Source organism: Elgaria multicarinata, chromosome 2 (genome assembly GCF_023053635.1).
Source record: "Elgaria multicarinata webbii isolate HBS135686 ecotype San Diego chromosome 2, rElgMul1.1.pri, whole genome shotgun sequence".
In the NCBI taxonomy this organism is placed as follows: domain Eukaryota; kingdom Metazoa; phylum Chordata; class Lepidosauria; order Squamata; family Anguidae; genus Elgaria; species Elgaria multicarinata.
The window spans coordinates 52489573-52508592 of NC_086172.1; the positions used below are offsets into that span (position 1 = coordinate 52489573).

The 19020-nt window shown below is 41.8% G+C and overlaps 1 protein-coding gene across 8 annotated transcripts in view; it reads right to left on the reverse strand.

Moving 5' to 3' along the window:
* Positions 1-19020, reverse strand: part of FMNL2 (formin like 2) — a 212310-nt gene that overhangs the window by 6740 nt on the left and 186550 nt on the right. For all 8 annotated transcript variants that reach the window (XM_063116548.1, XM_063116543.1, XM_063116551.1 and 5 more), the window contains 10 exons: positions 11409-11533; positions 10323-10522; positions 8550-8784; positions 7594-7662; positions 7234-7314; positions 6077-6206; positions 4961-5124; positions 2743-2844; positions 1734-1832; positions 990-1113 (listed from right to left, as the gene is read on the reverse strand). In XM_063116548.1, the coding sequence (XP_062972618.1) occupies positions 990-1113; positions 1734-1832; positions 2743-2844; positions 4961-5124; positions 6077-6206; positions 7234-7314; positions 7594-7662; positions 8550-8784; positions 10323-10522; positions 11409-11533 (1329 nt within the window). The remainder of the gene's footprint in view (positions 1-989; positions 1114-1733; positions 1833-2742; positions 2845-4960; positions 5125-6076; positions 6207-7233; positions 7315-7593; positions 7663-8549; positions 8785-10322; positions 10523-11408; positions 11534-19020) is intronic.

Sequence of the window (19020 nt, forward strand, 5' to 3'; positions counted from 1 at the left end):
ACAGCTGTCTTTTGCATGGCCGCCCCTCCCTTTGATGGACTTTTCCCATATCTTAGGGAAATGAAATTACGCAATCACAGAGTGTGTGAAGAGAACCCCGGGTAAAGATTTAAGATTCACAATTTAAAAATGGAAATCGCACATCCAGAAGATCTTGCAATTCTAATGAAGTCCTAGTTGAATAGGATTTTTAGTTTTAAAGCTACAATAATAAGTATTCCTTGTATTTGGTATTACTTTCCATACCCAGAAACTTATTACTGAATACAAAATTCAAGGCAAATGGATCTGTGACTGTGAATGCCATGGAAACTGTTAATAATTAGCTGTTAATTGTGGCCATAAAGGTCATCTAAATCAGATTGTAGCAGACGCCCATGCAGCACAAGTCATGTCTACTATAAATCAGGCCCAGCCATTCTCAACCTATTGTGTTCATTATGGATTGCAGAAAGAGACAAGCATTAGTCTGCCGCAAAAGGAATATGCAACTCCTAAATTCTAAACTATTCAGCAATCCAAATCAAACAATGTCCTCTCTGTTATGTATCTAATGCTGCAGCAATTACTGTTAGTAGCATTTTAAAGACAAAATGAGCTTTTAAAAACAAGGTTAAACAACTACAGGCTTCCCATATAGATCAAACATATTCAAGGATTTATACGGCATGCACCTCTTGTACAAATACATCTAACAAGGCTCTATGTCCTCTATAGTTTTATTTGCGACAGCATGCTGAAGTAAAGAACTAAAAAACAACAACAAATACACAACTGTTATCTCAATGAGACCTCTGCCACTAGAAAGACCTGAACCTCTTAAAGTTTGGCAAAGTACCACTAGATACTGGGCTTTATTTGACACATCCAAACACATCACTGAAAGCACTTGTAACATTTTGTAAACAGAGCAATTAGAAGTAAAAGCTATGAACAGACACACAGTGTTGCCTTTGGAACAACCTCATGTATTATCAATTTTTTTTTACCTGTGATGATATCTTCAATAGCACCATCTTTCCCCTCGTACACATGCCTATTGTCCTTGACTTGTCGCCGTCTTAGCTCTGCAATCAGTTCTTGCTGCTGTCTCTTTGTTTTATGAGATGGAGACTGAAAGGGAGAAAAACAGAGTTGCAAAGGCCAGTCAGAAAGGATGCCCCATGAGACAAACGGACATCTACTCCTCTAGCGTTAGCATGAAAACACCTATACGTGATGTCCCTCCCCAGATGACTCTGGTATGTGCATCTTCTGCTATGGCATTTAGGCCTCTGACTGGCTATCATGTTGCACCATATGGTCACAGCCTATATCTTCCCCGTCTCCATTTGGGCAATCGGAAATGTTTTCATCTTCATATCCTAGGGATGATTCAGTCCAAAGTGGATGCTTCCCAGCTCCTGTAATGAAATTACTTGGCTGAGATAAACGACCATTACTTCTCAGAGCAAGGAAAATTCCAAGCATTGTATTCAGGGCTTTCGAATAATGAATACTTTCCTGAGATTTAGAAATAACCAGAAAAGGACATGTATGTGGAACTTCTCTAATTTGCCTAAAAGCTTTTTGGATGTTAGCTATCTTTTTGGGAGAGAGAGAGAGATCCCAGAGACAGTTGTTTGGAGTGTTCCTGCTTTGTTGATCCCAAATAATGAGAAAACCAGCCCCAGGGAATGTCTGTCATGTCAACAATTTCATTTATAATTGTCAAAGACCAGGTTGTTTGCTACCTTTTGGTCTTGTTGTTCCATCAGTGCTTCCTGCTCCAGAAGTTTTTCCATTAATGCCTGCTCTTGCTTTTTCCTTAATTCATTCTCCTCTTCTGCTTGCTGTTAAGAAGTTTAAAGAAAATACTGGTTAGAAACAGCAATAGCATCCAACAAATTCAGTTAGCAGAACACAAATTCATTAATAACAGTTTAACTTGGATGTGCTGCCTATGTAATGGAGCAGAGTCCAAATTTCTGTGTCTGTTGCGGTGTAATGTGGTAAATTCTTTCAAAAACATCCAAGTTGTCTAAACCCAATGTTGATTTGCCCACCCCCTCCTTCCCCTTGCTGCCACCCACCCTTTCAGCCCTGCTCCATTACATGCACTTTTTTTCTGGATCCAACCCTTTGTACACTGGCTGACAGCTCCTTTGAATCCTCAAGTATATAGGGAAGTGCTGCCCCTTTTTACAAATGAGCAAGTATAACATCTGAGTAGACCACTGGTAGTGGAGAGAAGAAAGGGAGACACTGCTCAAGTAACCCTGTAGTTTTAGAATGGTCAGGTTTCCAAAAGTGGATAGAGCAGGAGTAGGCAACTTGTAGTCCTCCAGATGTTTCGGCCTACAGCTCTAGCCAGCCCAGCCAATGGGGAGGCCAAAACATCCAGAGGGCCACAACGTACTCAACTCTTGGATAAAGAAAGGCCTTATTCTGGATCTTAGTGTCCTTCACATACTTATGGTTTACCCCATGAGCACTGGGGCTGCTATTTTTCTTCACTACCAAAATGCCTTCAGGGTCCTTGATGTTTAATAGCTGTAAATTTGCTTCTCATGAAGGAGGGGTGATTTCATCTTCGCTATATCTCCTGTGATTAATACACTATACTATAATTATTGACTAAGGAGGTAGGGGGTTCTTTTTTTGGCTGCTGTGCAGGAGGAAACTGCACAACCACGAAGTAATTTCGAAAGTGTAGACACATCCATAAGCATCAGTTGAGAGGAGAACTACATTTCTGTTTACCTTGTAAGCTTTCACAAACCGGACAAAGACTGGGAAGAAAACTGACGGAGGTGTTGTCTTGGGATTCTCTCCAAAATATTTCACAGCATCGTCAAAGGCATCCTGTATGCAAGTTTCGAACAAAAAGTATACAAAAGTTACAGTGGAAACAATGATTAATATACCACAGGTAGATAGATACCTTAAGGAGAAAAAGAAAAGAAATGGCACGTCCTGCTTCTGCCCTGGAAATCATCAAGGGATATACTTGCAATGGGGACGCTCTCCAGACTCTTCCTTTTATGTCTGAATTATGTCTGCCAGCCAATAAGATTTGAACTGGCATCGAATATTCTTCTGCTCAGTACGAAATGATCCTCCTTGGGACACAATGGATAGTATCCATTTTGACACTACCATCAATGTCAGCTATGGTGCACTGGTGTAAGTAACCTCTAGCGCAACACCAATAATATTTGCTGGTGCGACAGGTTCCCCTGGAAACCCCACTGCACCAGCAAACGCTATCGGCATCTCCCTAGAGGTCACTGATGCTAGTGCAATGTAATTTACTTTAGCTGCAGCGCCGAACTGGACACTGCCCAATATGGCCTGCATGGCTTCTGCACTTCAAATGCTCCCGTAGCGGTGCCGGTTACGGCTACATAGAAGCGACAATCACGCTTCTAGGGCAACGTGGCAGCCAGCTCTCAGACAACTCTCTCTAGCCTATTTACACTGTCAGCAAAACTAACAGGAAGCTGTTTAATTTTTGTCCTGCAGGTGTTTTTGGAACTGGAAAGCTTGGCAGCGCAAATGATGCACTGTTCGGGCACAAAATTCTCTGCATTCTCTTAAAATGTATGGCTGCATGTCAAGGATCGATTGGTTTGGATTCAGAGTGGAGGAGCATAGAGCAGCTGCACACAGACAGCTCCAACATGGTGGCTGCTTTAAATTGGAGGTAGCCTCCCAGCTTTCTTCTAGACTCGGCGCCTCACAATATAGGTCTTAGCTAAAATATCTCAGATCTAACCCCTACATCAGGGGTGGGCAACTTGTGGCCCTCCAGACGTTTGGGCCTAAAACTACTGTCATCCCTCACCACTAGCTCTGGTAGTTAGAGCTGATGGGAGTTATAGGGAGGGTCACAAGCTCCCCACCTCAGTGCTACATAGTCAGCTAAGGTGAGCGCTCGTGACTGGCCTAAGGTCACCCAGTGGGCTTCATGGAGATTTAAAGCTTGGTCTCCCAATCCTAGTCTAACACACTAACCACTGAGAAAACAGCTCATGCTCATTTGTGAACCGCCCAGGGAGCTTTGGCTATTGGGCGGTGTGGCGTTACACCCCACAAGTCAGTTCCCAAATATATGTCTGCAGTTTGTAAGTCTGTGGTGAGTTTAGAATGTTGGCCTGAGTGGGAGGAGTTAGAATGTCTGGGGAGGGGGAGGAGTGATATATAAGGGAAGGACTGAGGGGATTGTGGGGGACTTTTCAGGTACTCTTAGAGTCTTTAGTGCTCTCTTGTGTTTAGAGTACTTAGTTCTGGGAGATTTGAGGATCAGGGTAGAGAGTGGTGACTGGAGTGTGGTGTGCACATAGTTGATGTATATTAATCAATACTGATAATAAAGAAAGCTCAAGAGTGATTGTCTGAGAGAAAGAAAAGCGCATATGTGAATGAGTGAAAGGATTGGATGAAAGGTTTCAAAAAGATTTTAAAGGTTTTATTTGAAACAAAGCTTGTGAACTTTTAAAATAAATTTTAATTATTTTGTTTTTAATTACCACAAAAATCCCACGTGTCTGTTTGGCATTTATCATCTGAAGTTTACACATTTAGCACCCACTCTGACAATAATTCACCTCAGCACATATAACTCACAGTGTTTTATTTTATATATTGAAATCCTTCTCCATTTAACCCCTTTCTCCACATAGTTTGGAGGAAGGTGGGTTTTATCCCTTGCGTCAGGCGTATCAAGCGGTGGTGCTTGGCTTGAGCAGGGAGTGGCCGTGGCCAGGCCTGGTGTTCAGAGCCTGTGTCGTGGCAGGCGGTATAAAAATGCAAATAATAATAATAATAATAATAATAATAATAATAATAATAATAATAATAATAATAAATTCTGCCTCTTCTGAAAGGGTCATTTTCAGCTGGAATAAGTGAGAGGTTGCTTCATTCTCAGGTCCTGATAGATAGATCATTATAATAACAGCTGGGCTACATGGAATACCTGGGATATTTTTGCATCGTCCTGTAACTTCTTTAGTTTCCCTTCATTGTTCTGAATGAATTCCTTCAGCATGGTGTTGTGATCATGCATGGTATACTCTCGCTTTGTTAGGTCCAGACCTCTTTGGAGTTCCTTTACATCTAATAGAACATTTTCAAGGGATACTAAAGGGGGAAGCAGAAACAAACAAACAAAAAATCCAAAATGTTAAAAAATAAAGAGGTAACATGTACATTGCCTACTTGATCCCTAGCACTTCTAGTTAAAGGATCTCATGTAGCAAAAGCTTGAAGATTCTAATGGGAGACGCACTGCTAGTTATCTGCTACTGAAACAGTGAAGGGCCAAGTGGGGGCTTAGAGCCTGCATCAGCTAGATAAGACTGGGATGGGCGAGAGGGACCAGGAAAAGACAGGATGGGGAGAATTGCATTGAATAATGAAGGAAAGTGAGCTAAGGTAGCTCAGGGAAGAGACTGCTTTACACTCCCTTTAAAATATATATATGCTGTACCTCTCCCCATAGTTTCAGCCACATTGTTCTGGGTCAAGCAATCCTTCCTAGCGGCAGGTTGGATCCAGACTTCTTCATGCTAAAAAATAGGCTCATTGAAATCAATGGGACTTAAGTTAATCACAACTAACTTAACTCCCATTGATTTCAATGGGTCTACTCTAACTAAGGCTAATCCTGGATCCAACGCATTATGCGTACACAATATTTCCAAGATAAGCCTTCCAAGGGACTGGGCATGTCTCACAGGCTACAGAAGCAGCAAAAAGAATCTGAGTAGATGCAAAGGGAGATCGAGGATCTGGGTCTTACAGTGGGACTAGGAAGGCAGCCTGGTTACTAAAAGGTGGTAGGTTGCTCAAGACTTAGGGAACTGTAGGCCAGAGGAAACAGGGATCCATTTTAAAATGGTGGTGCCCCTTGACCTGTCATGATCACAAAATTCCTCTTGAGACGCACATCTGTCTTCTTCAAGCCAGTGTCATTTCCAAACAGCTCCACTAGAACCTGACTACGTCGGGTTTATATCACTGTGTTAAGATGTGCATAGAATGCTTCTGATCCAGCTTGATAAACTTGGAAAGTGAATTATAGCCACATTACCTGCAGCAGCTTTCTCCACATAGTGAAGTTCATTGTAGAAAAGTGACACTTGCTGATACTTCTCCTTCACAACATTCGATATATAGTGCAATAGGGTTTGCTTCCTGTCTGTTGATTTTGTGTCTAATAACTGCAAAGAAGAGGTAAAACAAGGTGTGTTACAATAACAACAGTGGGCTGGATCCTAAGATTAGGCACACTGGAAACCACCTTACACAGAGCCAGACCAATTGGTCCATCTAGCCCAGTACTGTCAAGACTGACTACAGTAACTCTCCAGGGTTTCAGGCAAGATTTATTTATTTCATTTATTACATAATTGGCCCTACCTGGGGACACTGGGAATTGAACCTGGGGTTTTCTACATGCAAAGCAGGCGGTCCACCACTTGAGCTATGGCTCCTGAGCAATATATTTTTAAAGTATTTCATGACGTTAACTGTGAGCCACCCCATGAAAACATTTGTTTGAGGGGTGCCGTATACATTCGTAAATAAATAAATTAGTGCTGGGGCTTCATCTCTCGGCGTTTTCAGGAGTCCAGGACTGCTTCCTGAGTGCTCATTGAAGAAGGTGAGGTCAAATGGTCTCCAATAGCATTCACTTAGAACTGCTGGGCTCCTCCAAATGCTGAGGGAAGCAGAGGGTGTTTTTACGACAAACTAAAAAAATTAAGAAGCCCCCCTCTGCAACCAGCTACACTTAAAAAAGGTGTGTGGAAACCCTGGCCCTCACCCCAAGGAGAAAATTCTCAGAATTGCCCCCCCCCTTGCAAAAGAGGCAGAAAAAAAATGCCTCTTTCGCAGGGAGAGAGAAAGTTCCCGAAAATAGTGGACAAGATTTGGCCCAGCACGAAAAAAAGTAAAAACAGAGATTCTAACGTGCTGCAGCTGATAAGGAAGAATTTCACCATGGTGAGCGTGCAAACTAGGGCAGGGTTATGACCTTTTAGGGATTGCAGTTCTTCCTTGTTTGATTCATGAGGTAAGAAATCAAGGCCTACAGCTCCCTTTCCCCATGGCTCCTCATTCAAAGGATGCATAAATCCCTGCATCACTGTAGTTCAGACAGGCTGTATGAATGAATGGGAATCTGCAAGCAATCTTCCAGGCAAAGCGATGTCCAAGTCAATTTGCTGAGGATTTGCTCCTACTTACCAGATCTAAGCTTTGTAGTTTAAATCCATAAACAGCTCCTCGTTTACTGCTGTTCATATAGTTACCCAGAGCCAAGATTATCTGCAGGAACCACAAAATAACAACTTACTGTACAACATTCTGATACTGAAAAGGAAGGGGCAGTTTTAAGTTCATGGAATTGGCAAAACACCAAGTTTTTTTAACTGACCCCAGAATAGTTGTTTTAAACGGATATTGTCTGTTTTTATTTGTATTTTATGCTTTTTATGCTTTTAAATTTTGTATATATATATTTTTAATGCTCAGTTTTTAACATTTGTAAACCTCCCAGAGAGCTTTGGCTATGGGGTGGTATATAAATGTAATAAATAATAATACCTCTAAGATTTTCTTGAGCTTCTGAGATGACTTTATCGAGACGGAAGCTGCAATTATTGCATGAAGTTGCTAAAGGCAAACACAAGAAATAAAGTAAACATCTATAAAAGCAAAGTGCAAATTAAAAGTTGGATGCCCATAGATTACTGTGAGAGAGAGAGAGAGAGAGAGAGAGAGAGAGAGAGAGAGAGTGCCAGAGTCAGAGCCAGACTATCATAATCTAGGTATCAGGGAAAATTAAATGAAGCACATTTCCCATTTTTCCCATTGTAACAACTGACTCCAGCATTGAATAACATTGATTTTAATGTAAGGAGGCTCATTTACAAAACAAAATCTCAGACAATATATCTACTTATGACAGCTTAGATCCAAAACCACATAGTGGGAGGGGAAAGGCAATTCAGCTTATGCAATTCTTGCTGATAGCTCGCGTGCCATATCTCCCGTACAGCTGTGGAGCACGTCCCAATCCTCAGGACTGTGGCAAGAAGGGAGAGGTGAGAAAGCCACATGCCAGGATCAGGCCTCTGCTCACAAAAAAATAGGATCAAAGCCCCCATGGTGTCAGAAAGAGGTGGGCAATGGAAGTTAATAAGCATTTTTTGTCTCTAAACCAGCCTTCCCCAACCTGCTTGCCTCCAGACGTGTTGGCCTGGACTCTAATGGGCATATAGACTGGGAATGATGGGAGTTGCAGTCCAGCCCCTGTGGAGAGCACCAGGTTGGGGAACGCTGCTTTAAGCAGCGGCTAGAGGTAATCCACTAAAAAATAAGCAAACGTCAAAGCAGGGGGTAACTTTACTCCATATCTAAGAAGCAGCTAGCCTAAACACTCCAAAAGGAATGTTTGATTAACCTATTTACATGATGTTTGATTAATCCATAAACCCAACTCTAAGAATTCAGTACTAGTCCCTCGGTACAGAAGGTTCTGAGCTCTGTATCTCACTCACTGGAGTCAGCATCTGGATGCTTTCCGCAAAGTTGCCAATGAAGGCCATGATGGTCATCTTCTGCATCAGCCTCTCGATCTTGCTGAACTGCATCATGAACCGGTCCTCATCCGACAGGTTCTCAAGAGGTTTCCTCTCCCGCTCGTAAAGCCGCAACATTTTCACTTCGTTTTCCGTGGGCAAGAACCTCATCAGGCATTCGACAAAATCTACCGGCAGCGTCTTCAAATCAAATCTAGCCAAAGCAAAATAAAGCACAGGTAATAAATAAATAAATAAATAAATAAATAGATGGGGGAAGAGGCAGTGAGTCAATAGTTGGAATAGATTTATTTTCAGCAAGCCTAGGCCATGAGGCTCTGATTTCCTTGAGATACTCTATCAGTGCATCTTATTAAAGCTACAAATCAGTTCTCTAGACATATCACACTTCATGCAATGTTTGCTGCAGGTACACTGATTTTACATTGCTTTCCTGCAATCAACATTTAAAATGCGGGGGGTGGGGGAAGGATATGTAAAGTGTGCATACTAGACGAGCATCCTTAAATATTTGCATGGGAAGCAAGTAATCAGATCTATAAGCTCCTAAAAATCAAAAGAATGTGATGTGAAAAGCAGAACGACCCTTAAGAAAGGCAAATTCCTTTAGGGAAGACGTGTGTCGTACACACTTGGATGTCATTTGCATCGGGCATTTTATGTCAAAGCTCACAACAACCCTGTGAGGTAGGTTAGGCTGACAGTCAGTGACTGGCCCAAAGTCACTCTGTGTGTGATGACTAGAACCCTGATCTCCTGAGTCCCAATGCAACGCTCTAACCACTACACCACACTGGCTCTCTTTAATGTCCCTCACAGCCTGAAGTCTCAGAGCGTACTCCTCCCTGTTGGAAGCATCCCTGCACCATTAACGTTTTTCAGTCAAGCTCAGCTGAGGATTTGTCCATTAAGAGAAGCTGTGACGTATGGGAAATAGCAGGGCCTTTATTATGGTAACCCTAAAACTATGCAATGATTTACAGGAGGAGGTCCAGCTGTAGCCCTCTCCCCCCCCCCCCCCCCGGAACAAATGCCAAGGAAATGTATGTAGTATGGCTTTTGCAAGCTAGGCAAATAAACAGCTTTCACTGTGAGCAGTGTATTGAAGCTATTGCATCTTTCAACTATTTTCAAACTGCTTTACTGGATCATTTCATTATCAGCTAGTAACTGCCAGAGCATTTGAAGAGGCAGCCTTATTACATTGCAATAATGAATTGCATACACACAGTGCCATTCTACATTTCACTCAAGACACTTGGACTAAAATCAACCACTATGGGAAGAAAAACTGGCCCTTTTCTCATTTCCTTAATAGCTACCATATTTATCTCTGGATAGTGTTTAAATTGCTGCTTGGAATGAAAGGGTTGCATGACACGAATTATAGATGAAATATATTAATGCCATCCTTCAAAAAAGCTGCCAGTTGGTTTCTACAGCAAAACAGATCAGTTTACATCATGTTATTGTTATATGTGCAGCCCAGTCCTAGGCATATTTACACAGAAGTAAGTCCCACCGAGTTCCATGACTTACTCCAGGGGAATGTACATAGAATTAAAGCCTGAGCGTAACAAACTGGAAAGTGTGTGTATATGAGCATTACCTATTGTGAGGAGTAAAAAGAGCTGTTCTGGATATAGTCCAATTGCAGGAATACTACCGGATAGTTAATATGATATATCCTAAACGATTGTTTTAATATTTTAAAAAAGCCTTTTCACTTACGCCTGAATAGCTTTGCAGATCTCATCAGCAGTCTTTCCAGCTTTCCTTAAGGTGATAGCAAGGTTTTTAGCCCTGTTGGATTCCAATAGTGTGACTTTGTTTGATCCTTTTTGCGTTATTTGCTTGCTCGAAGAAAGATCAATGGCTGGGCCTTGAGCTTTTGTCTTGAATATTTCTTCGAATTCATCCACATTTAAATCCTAAGACAGAAACCAAACAGAAATGAGAAGCAGTCTATAAACTGAGCAGAACAACTGGCAGAGGGAGGGAGAATTGCCACCGCTGGACTCTGGAAGGTGGGGGTGGCTGGTTGGTTGGGGAACAGTTTTTTTATCCTTTCTTTTACTTTTTCCCTTCCTGGTTCCAATGGCAGGGTAAAGAATGGGACCTGCTCCAGGTGTCAGGTATTTTTTCTCTCAACTCTGGGGCATGTTCAGGAAAGGAGGTGGTCTTTAGATCCAGTGAATCCAAAATTCCCACCACCAGACACACACAAATGTCCCTTTTTAAATTATTATTAATTTATTATATTTATAAATTACAAGAATTTTGGAGCGGTGTGTGTATATATCATCATGGGTTCAGCTAGTCATGTAATAGACGAATCGCAGCAGTCCAGCACAGAGGGAGAAGAAAGACTGGCTTTGAGGGGACCTACTCAGTCTACTCATTTTCCTGAAAAGAACCTGCTTCCAAGTGGATGGAGAAGAGAACAGCCCACTGAATTTCAACATGTATGAGGCAAGACCAGTCAGTACGCCTAGCCACATAGACTCAAGACAGGCCAACAAACAGTAATTACTGAGGTCTACGGAGTATTTAAAGCCCACTAAATGTTTTGTGTCAGCAATATAGCTCTTTTAATGCTTTTAAATTTTTGTATATTTGTTTTTAATGTTCACTGTTTTTAACTTTTGTAAACCGCCCAGAGAGCTTCGGTTATGGGGCGGAATATAAATATAATAAATAAATAAAATAAATATAAATGACATCAATTCAAAATGATTCCCTTTAGACAACATACAATAAGTTCCTCACAACCCCCACCCACCCACAAATCCAAATCACAACGGACAGGGCTCGTACCTCCAAGATTCTTTCATCATCAATTTCATTGAAGACTGTCCCATTTATCTGGTTGGGTTTCAGAGCTACCCAGTTAAATACGGGCATGCGGAACTTCGTCTTAATTGGCTTCTTGATTTTCACAGCTTTAAACCAAAGAGAGAGTACAATTATATATTTCAGAAGCGCCAATAAAAAAACATCTGGAGCAATCCAACAGCAATTCCAGGAGATGGTGCTTTCAAGACTAGAGGAGGTCTAGCAAGCACTAAATCAATACTGTAAGACTGGACTGCCTTGGAAAATAATAAAGCAGACAGATGGGTGTTTTTCTGTAACTCAGCAGGTTTGCCTATCAGCCATGTAAAGATATATGTTCTGATATAAATGTACGATCTGCCCCCTACATTTGTCTGAAGTGGCAATCCTATATACCCTTACGTAAGAGTAAGTCCCCTTGAGCTCAATGGGCCTTACTTCTGAGAAGGCCAGAAGCATGTGGCCCACACAGACCCTTGCCACCATTATGTTCTATAATGGTTTGTCATCAAAACCTGGCAGGTAATCAGTAATCACCTTACCACTGCTGAATGGCAGCGGGGGTGCAGCCCACAGAGGGCTACAGGAGGCTAAAATATCCCATGAATCTTCTGAAGTTGCCTGCTTGTGGAGTAGGTATACAAAGGATTGCACTACAGAAGATGCAAATAATTTAATCATTGCAAGAATGTTATGCAATGTGGTGGAGGCTGGTGGCTCTGGTATCAGTGGGATGATAAATCCACTTCAGGTTTCAGTTTGAACCTGTCAGAACTCTAAAGCAACTATCCAAGGTGCCTTGGATAGCTCCTATAAAGTTCTGATTGAAACCTGAGTGGATTCATTGTCCCTCTGACATCAGAGCCACCAGCCTGCACTGATACAATGGTTTGCGATTTCCTTTTGGTCAAGCAGTTGGATACTCTATTTACCCAATGTGACTTTGGCTGTGTCCCATGATAGTTTAACAGTTAATACTCTGACCCCATTAAAAGTAGCAGAACGGAAAGAGCATCACCTGTTTGGTGCAGGAAATTAGGTAGAAGCTCAGTGTTTAAGGAAGTACAACCTTAGGTTTGCCTAAACATCACAGACATAATGAGTAATGTTCTTAATTTCAGCTAAGTGAAGATAAGGGAAGGGTTGTTGCAAACCATTCAAATGCTGGGCAACGTCGTGGACCGGCTACATTTATGGGAGAATGAGCACGGTCCTGGAGCCTCCTAACCCACGGTGGTCATCAGAGAACTGCTGTTTCTACAGACTGCGGGCCTAGGTGAGCATACATCTGTGAATTTGGATTGCAAATGTGTGATTCTGCCTTTAACACAATCAGTGTCGCAAGGTGCTTAAATCACTGTATGTTACATTTGCATAATACACCACTCAATCACTGTAACTACATGTCCATAATCGTGCGGAAAATGTAAAACAAGTGGTGTTGTGGAGATACAAGAAGAAAAGCCTTATTTTCAAAATACCAGACAGGTGTGATTAGGAACGTGCAGTGCCCATTAGGGAAAATGTGCTGCTGCAGATTTAAACAAGCAAGAATCTCCATTTTAAACAGTAAGGGAACGTTCTCCGGTCTCAGCACAGTCACTTCTTGGACTGTTAGTTGCTTTGATCTTCTGTCATTATCTTGGCCTCCTAAATGTTCTAAAGGAACGATGATGGGATGCTTTCCTCATTAACCAACGGGAAAAAGGATAATAAGCTGAAGCAGAGAAATGTAGGTTAATTACTAAGGGGGGAAAGCTTTCTGACCCCATGAGCCATTAGTTTGCAGCCAAGGGAGCTGATGGAATGTCCATCACTGCAAATATTCAGTCATTAGTAATCCGTTAATTATAAGCATTAATCTTCATAACATTCAGGAGATTCACTAACAGAGTACAGAAGTACATTTAAGGCTTAAATAGCAATTAAGGCAGATTTTTAAAAACAATCCCACAGTTTTAAGGAGTTTGGCTAAGCAATCGACTGAACCAGCTTCTCCCTCACCTACATGTTACTATGGACTAACTCCAACTTGAAACTTGGTGCAGATTTCAATATCCGGTGCTTGCTACAGTGGGAAAAGCCTTAAAGTACAATGCCCCATACCTACAACTGTAGTAAATCCTACTGTAAACCGAGAAAATGCCTGCTTGAACATGAGGTTATATGACTAAGGATATCAACTATATAAAGTATATAAAGAAAGCTTCCACTTAAAAGTAACAAAATGGCAATTTAAACTTTGTTAGTCTATCTTATAGTAAGTCAGACTAATAGTGGCCCATTTACGTCAACATTGTTGACACTGGCTGGCAGCAGCTCTCCAAGTTTCCAGGTAGGAGTCTTTCCTAGTCCTACCTGGAGATGCCGGAGAATGAATGGGAGATCTTCTATATGAAAAGCAGTTGTTCTACAACTGAGCTATGGTCCCTCCTGTATAGTTTGGCATGGCTTAGAGAATACTTATGATTTTTATTTTATGCAGATACAACTGAACACTGTATCCCAACTGACAATAGGTATCTCTCACAGTGTAGAGCAGGTTCAGTGCTGGTGGTGGGAAGATTAAGGAAGCTCTATAAGTATCTGTGGCAAGAAAAAGCTGAGGAGACAATATTATTTTCCTCAAACTTCCCATGGGAGAAAGTCGGAGAATGCTGTCTTTAGCAGCTCTGGTCTCCTTCTGCAATTTTCTGCACCACAATGGTGAAGCACATGTGCTGAGAAGTAGAAATCCCTACCTGATATTTAAGATGAACAGCAAACTCAAAAGCCTTGGGCAAGCCAATGTCTCTGAGCCCTCAGGCCTCCATTTGTGACAGGAAAATGCCTTCTACCAGGTCACATCATTGGTCCATCTAGGCTAGTACTGTCTGGTCTGATTGGCAACAGTTCTCCAGCAGAAGTCTACCTGAACATTTAACTAGAGATGCCAGGAACTGCACCTGGCACTGAGCAGTCCCTATGTGTGTAATGGGAATAATACATTGGCCCACCCTGCAGGCTTGTTGTAAGGAATACTGAGACCATGTACATAAAAGGATTCCAAAGATTTGGGGTGGGTGGGTGGGTAACCTCATACTACAATTATTGATATGGCTATATATACTTACTTTTAGGTAGTATCTAGAGAAGATCCATTGAAATGAATGGGACTTAAGTTAGTTGTGACTAACTTAAGTCTCAATTCATTTCAATGGGTCTACCCTACATAGGATTGACATTGGGTGCTACCCTTTACATGCAACTTAAATGTTAAAACCAAGATCAAATCTGTCAGTAAAGCACAGATTAGATCCAAGACAGAGATTACTTTAAATCCATACTAGTAGCTATGTTTTCTTTCTTTCTTTTTTACTTCAGCATATGCATAGGGCTCCCGATCTGGACCCTAGTATACAGGGTGGGGGGCTTTTGCAATCTGAATTGGGTGATGCATCTACACTTGAGTAATTTTTTTAAAGACATAGTTGCTCAGTACAGACCAGTACAAATGTCTGGTTTGGGCCACTGGTTAAAAAACGTGGTGATGTCTCGGCAAAGCCAGTGAAAGATGACCACATGCAGAAGTGATATGCTATAGCAGGGCCTTGCTGCTTGCTTCTCACACAACCTGTGCATAAGATTTAATGTTCATCTATTTTGCTCACAAGACAGAGTGAAAGCAATGGCTTTATAAAGTTTTGCACCCTGATGATGCTTTTTAAGACAATTCAAAAGCAGTTCATGCTTTTAGATAAATGCAAAAACACAGCAAGCCAGTTTTTAAAAGTCTCTCTCTCTCTCTCTCTCTCTCTCTCTCTCTCTCACACACACACACACACACACACACACACACATGAATATGGTAACAGGACAGAAAATTGAGACATTGGAAACAGAGTTGAAAAGTACTTAAAATACTTAGCAAAAAGGAACCTACAGAAAAGCTTGATTGGCCCGTCTGACAAGGAAGCAGAGGGAATAAATAAGAAAAAAGGTTAGCTATGGTTATAAAAGCACAGGTCATTTAATCGTTTATAAAGAGAACAATGATATCTAGGACTTCTTCCACCAACTCTTTAGCAGGCACAAATCAGGGCTCCTGAGGGAAGCTTCACACATTACAATTTCTCTACAGAGAAGTAGAGGGGACCCTCCAGATGTTTTTGGAGTCCAACTCCCAGCATTCCTGATCAAGGCCATGCTGGCTGGGGCTGATGGGAGCTGAAATCCAACATCATCTGCAGGTCTCCATGCTCCCCAAACCTGTATTAGAACAAAACATATTTTCTTACATGAGGTTATTTCACTATGTCAAAATAGCAACGAATGAAGCCTGTCTCTACCAAGAGCCTCATCTAACCAGACATCAAACAAAATATAGCACTTGGGTCATTTATTTTGGCAATTTTGCCACAAGACAGTTGACGATCAATTGGCTCAGTGCTATGTTACTTCTGTAGTACACACTATTATTTGGAAACAGCACTTTATCTTAACTTTTTGCGCCATGACTTATGTGTAAATAAAGTTCGCAAATGAAATGATGAAAATCCAGTAACCTGTAAGAAACCAATTTATTTTCCTATTATAGCAAAATGCTGTTGTTGTTTTTCTAAGAACGGCAACTCCAACAATCCACAGAGTTTCACCATCTTATACAGCTTATTGATTCATTATAATGAAAGGAGGTATTCCAGGTACACGTTCATTTGGACAATGGCTCCAATTCCTCCACTTGAAATAGTAGAGGAGCCCAGTGTGAACTGGAAATCTGGTGGTGAATCTTAACACACACCGATCTCTGCATCAACACACCAGCTTTTCGGTATTGACTGAAGACAAATCATAGAGTTGAAACAAATTTCCATTTAAGATGGATATCGGAACCACACCTAATTTTTTTCTGGGACGAAGTAAGCAATTGAATGAAGTGAAGCAACTTGATCTCCTCAAAGCCCCTAGATGCCAAACTAGTTCTTTTAACCAGATTTGAGACTTTAGCTAGGATTCAACTCAGCGAGTGCAATGTGTGCAAAACGCTTCCAGGCATGCATGAGGCAGGAGGGGCGGGGTATGTGTGTGTGGCTTGACAGTGATCTGTTTCAGTCATTATCCCTCACACCTCAATGGGATACCCTTTGGGAGGGGCCCCTGCTTTCAGAGGCAGCCTTGCAGGAAGTTACAATAGGGTTGTTTGGGTGCTTCGAAATTATACCAGATGTGCTACTTTACCCAGGGACCTGCAAATGTTAGCTTGGATTACTAGCCAGCCATTATTTCAGGGTTGTCACCAACCAATCTCCCACTTCTCCAAGTCCTCTGGTGCACTCAGAGGGATGGAGAGAAGGCAGGTTTTTCTCATGTTTGCATTGGGGCAAGTATTTCATGTTAATCAGAAGAGACTTCCGCTCTTCCTTAGCGCCTCCACTACAGCATAATCGACAGTCCCAAGAGATGGATCTGTGTGCTACTAGTCATCACCCTGGCAACCTAACAAGTGGATTTGTAGCTATTATTATTATTAATTATTATTATTACTACCCAACCTTATAGTTTCATTCCCCCCACCCCAGATACCTTTTATTTTTATTATTTCTATGCTCACTAATCTCTAGATTTTTATATTTGTTTTTAAAGGCAATCCTGTAACAGAACCCATAACTGTCCCTCTTTCATTGGGTGATGGCTTCATCCTTTAGTCCCTAGGAAAACGAACAGCAAACTTCTTAAGTAATGTACTAGTAATCAAAGAATTGAACCCCAACGCCTCCTTTTCCACAAACCCCCCAATATAGAATTCTTTTCCTCCCAAATTTCTTTAACATATGGCTCTTAGTATACATGAAATGCTGCTATTTTGAACTCACTTCAATTCCTAGGAACTGCCATTTTCAAGCATTGACTAGATTCAGCATCAGGTCCAAATTCAGGCACGTGACGGGTTGTTTTCCAACTATGCCAGAAACAGGCACCAACATTTAGGAACTGGGGTGGGGGAGCTCTTCACATTAATGAGCTTCGGACAGGGGACTGAGTGGATTTTAATGGGGGAGTCTGACTCATGATTCATATTCCTCAAAGTCACACTTGACTCAAAGGAAAGTGTATTAATTGTAGCAAGACAATGGACAGTGTATTAGTACACTTGGCTGGCTATCAGCTTTACAGGGAAGACTGTGACTAATGACTAAACCAAGCCAAGGACTGTAGACTGAAAAAAACAAGAATTGGCTGAATGGAGCCACCCAGACACTGTGATGCCTTTTAAGAACTTAAAACTGAATTTCTCCTCTGCCAAGTTCGTATATACGATCAGAGGATAAACAACAATGGACCTTGGACTGGGCTCAGGAAGAAAAGGTGAAAGAAAGCACTTGCTAGGGAGCCTTACATTTGGCCCGCTGAAGCTCCTGTGGTGCCAAATAAATGTCCCAGTGGCACAGAAGCATCCAATTGTTATTTGTTTTTAAGTAAGTACATTTGAGAGAATGTCTAAAATGGGACATATATGCAACGGGGGTGGCTGAAAAGCTTTTATTCCTCACTGGAATAAAAGCTTTTATTCCTCACTTTTTATTTCTCACCACTTCTCTTTTTAAAAAAGAAGAAAATCTGTGCAGATTTAGTCAGAGTTAGAGATACTGTATGGTAAACATCGTCGTATGTTTTTAAAATATATTAGGAAGGGATACCCGTGCTCTCTCAACCTACGGACACAATATCCTTTCATAGTCTATGCCAGCCTTCCCTAAACTGGTGCCCTAGCTGGCTGGGGGATGCTGGGAGTTGTAGTAGTCCAACGAGGATCAGGGATCTGGAAACAAAGCCCTATGAGGAGAGACTGAAAGAACTGGGCATGTTTAGCTTGGAGAAGGGAAGATTGATGAGAGACATGATAGCACTCTTCAAATACTTGAAAGGTTGTCACACAGAGGAGGGCCAGGATCTCTTCTAAATCATCCCAGAGTGCAGGACACGGAATAACGGGCTCAAGTTAAAGGAAGCCAGATTCCGGCTGGACATCAGGAAAAATGTCCAGACTGTTAGAACAGTACGACAATGGAACCAGTTACTTAGGGAAGTTGTGGGCTCTCCCACACTGGAGGCATTCAAGAGGCAGCTGGACAAGCATCTGTCAAGGATGCTTTAAGGTGGATTCCTGCATTGAGCAGGGGGGGTTGGACTCGATAGCCATATAGGTCCCTTCCAACTCAACTATTCTATGACCTATGGAGGGCACCAGATTGGGAAAAGCTGGTCTAATCTGTACACAATACCAGCTAATATTCCCTTGCTTGTTGGCAGCTTGATAACCTCCATCCACAAAGTTTTGTGACACTCTGCTGGGCCCAATTCACCATTCAGGAACTGCTGGACCAATAACTCAGGAGCGTTTGGTGTGAATTAGCAAGCTTCAAAACCCAAGGCTGGATTGATGATTCCCAAGAGTGTGAAGCACACTTCCATTCTGGCAGGCTAGTCACCCTCTTCTTCATTCTCCCTCTTTCCAGCTCATCAATATAATAAGTGTGCACTACTCTCTTTTTCCTTTTCTTTTTGGGTGATAGATAGTGCTCTGGTGCAATGAGACTTGCTGCCTGTGATACCT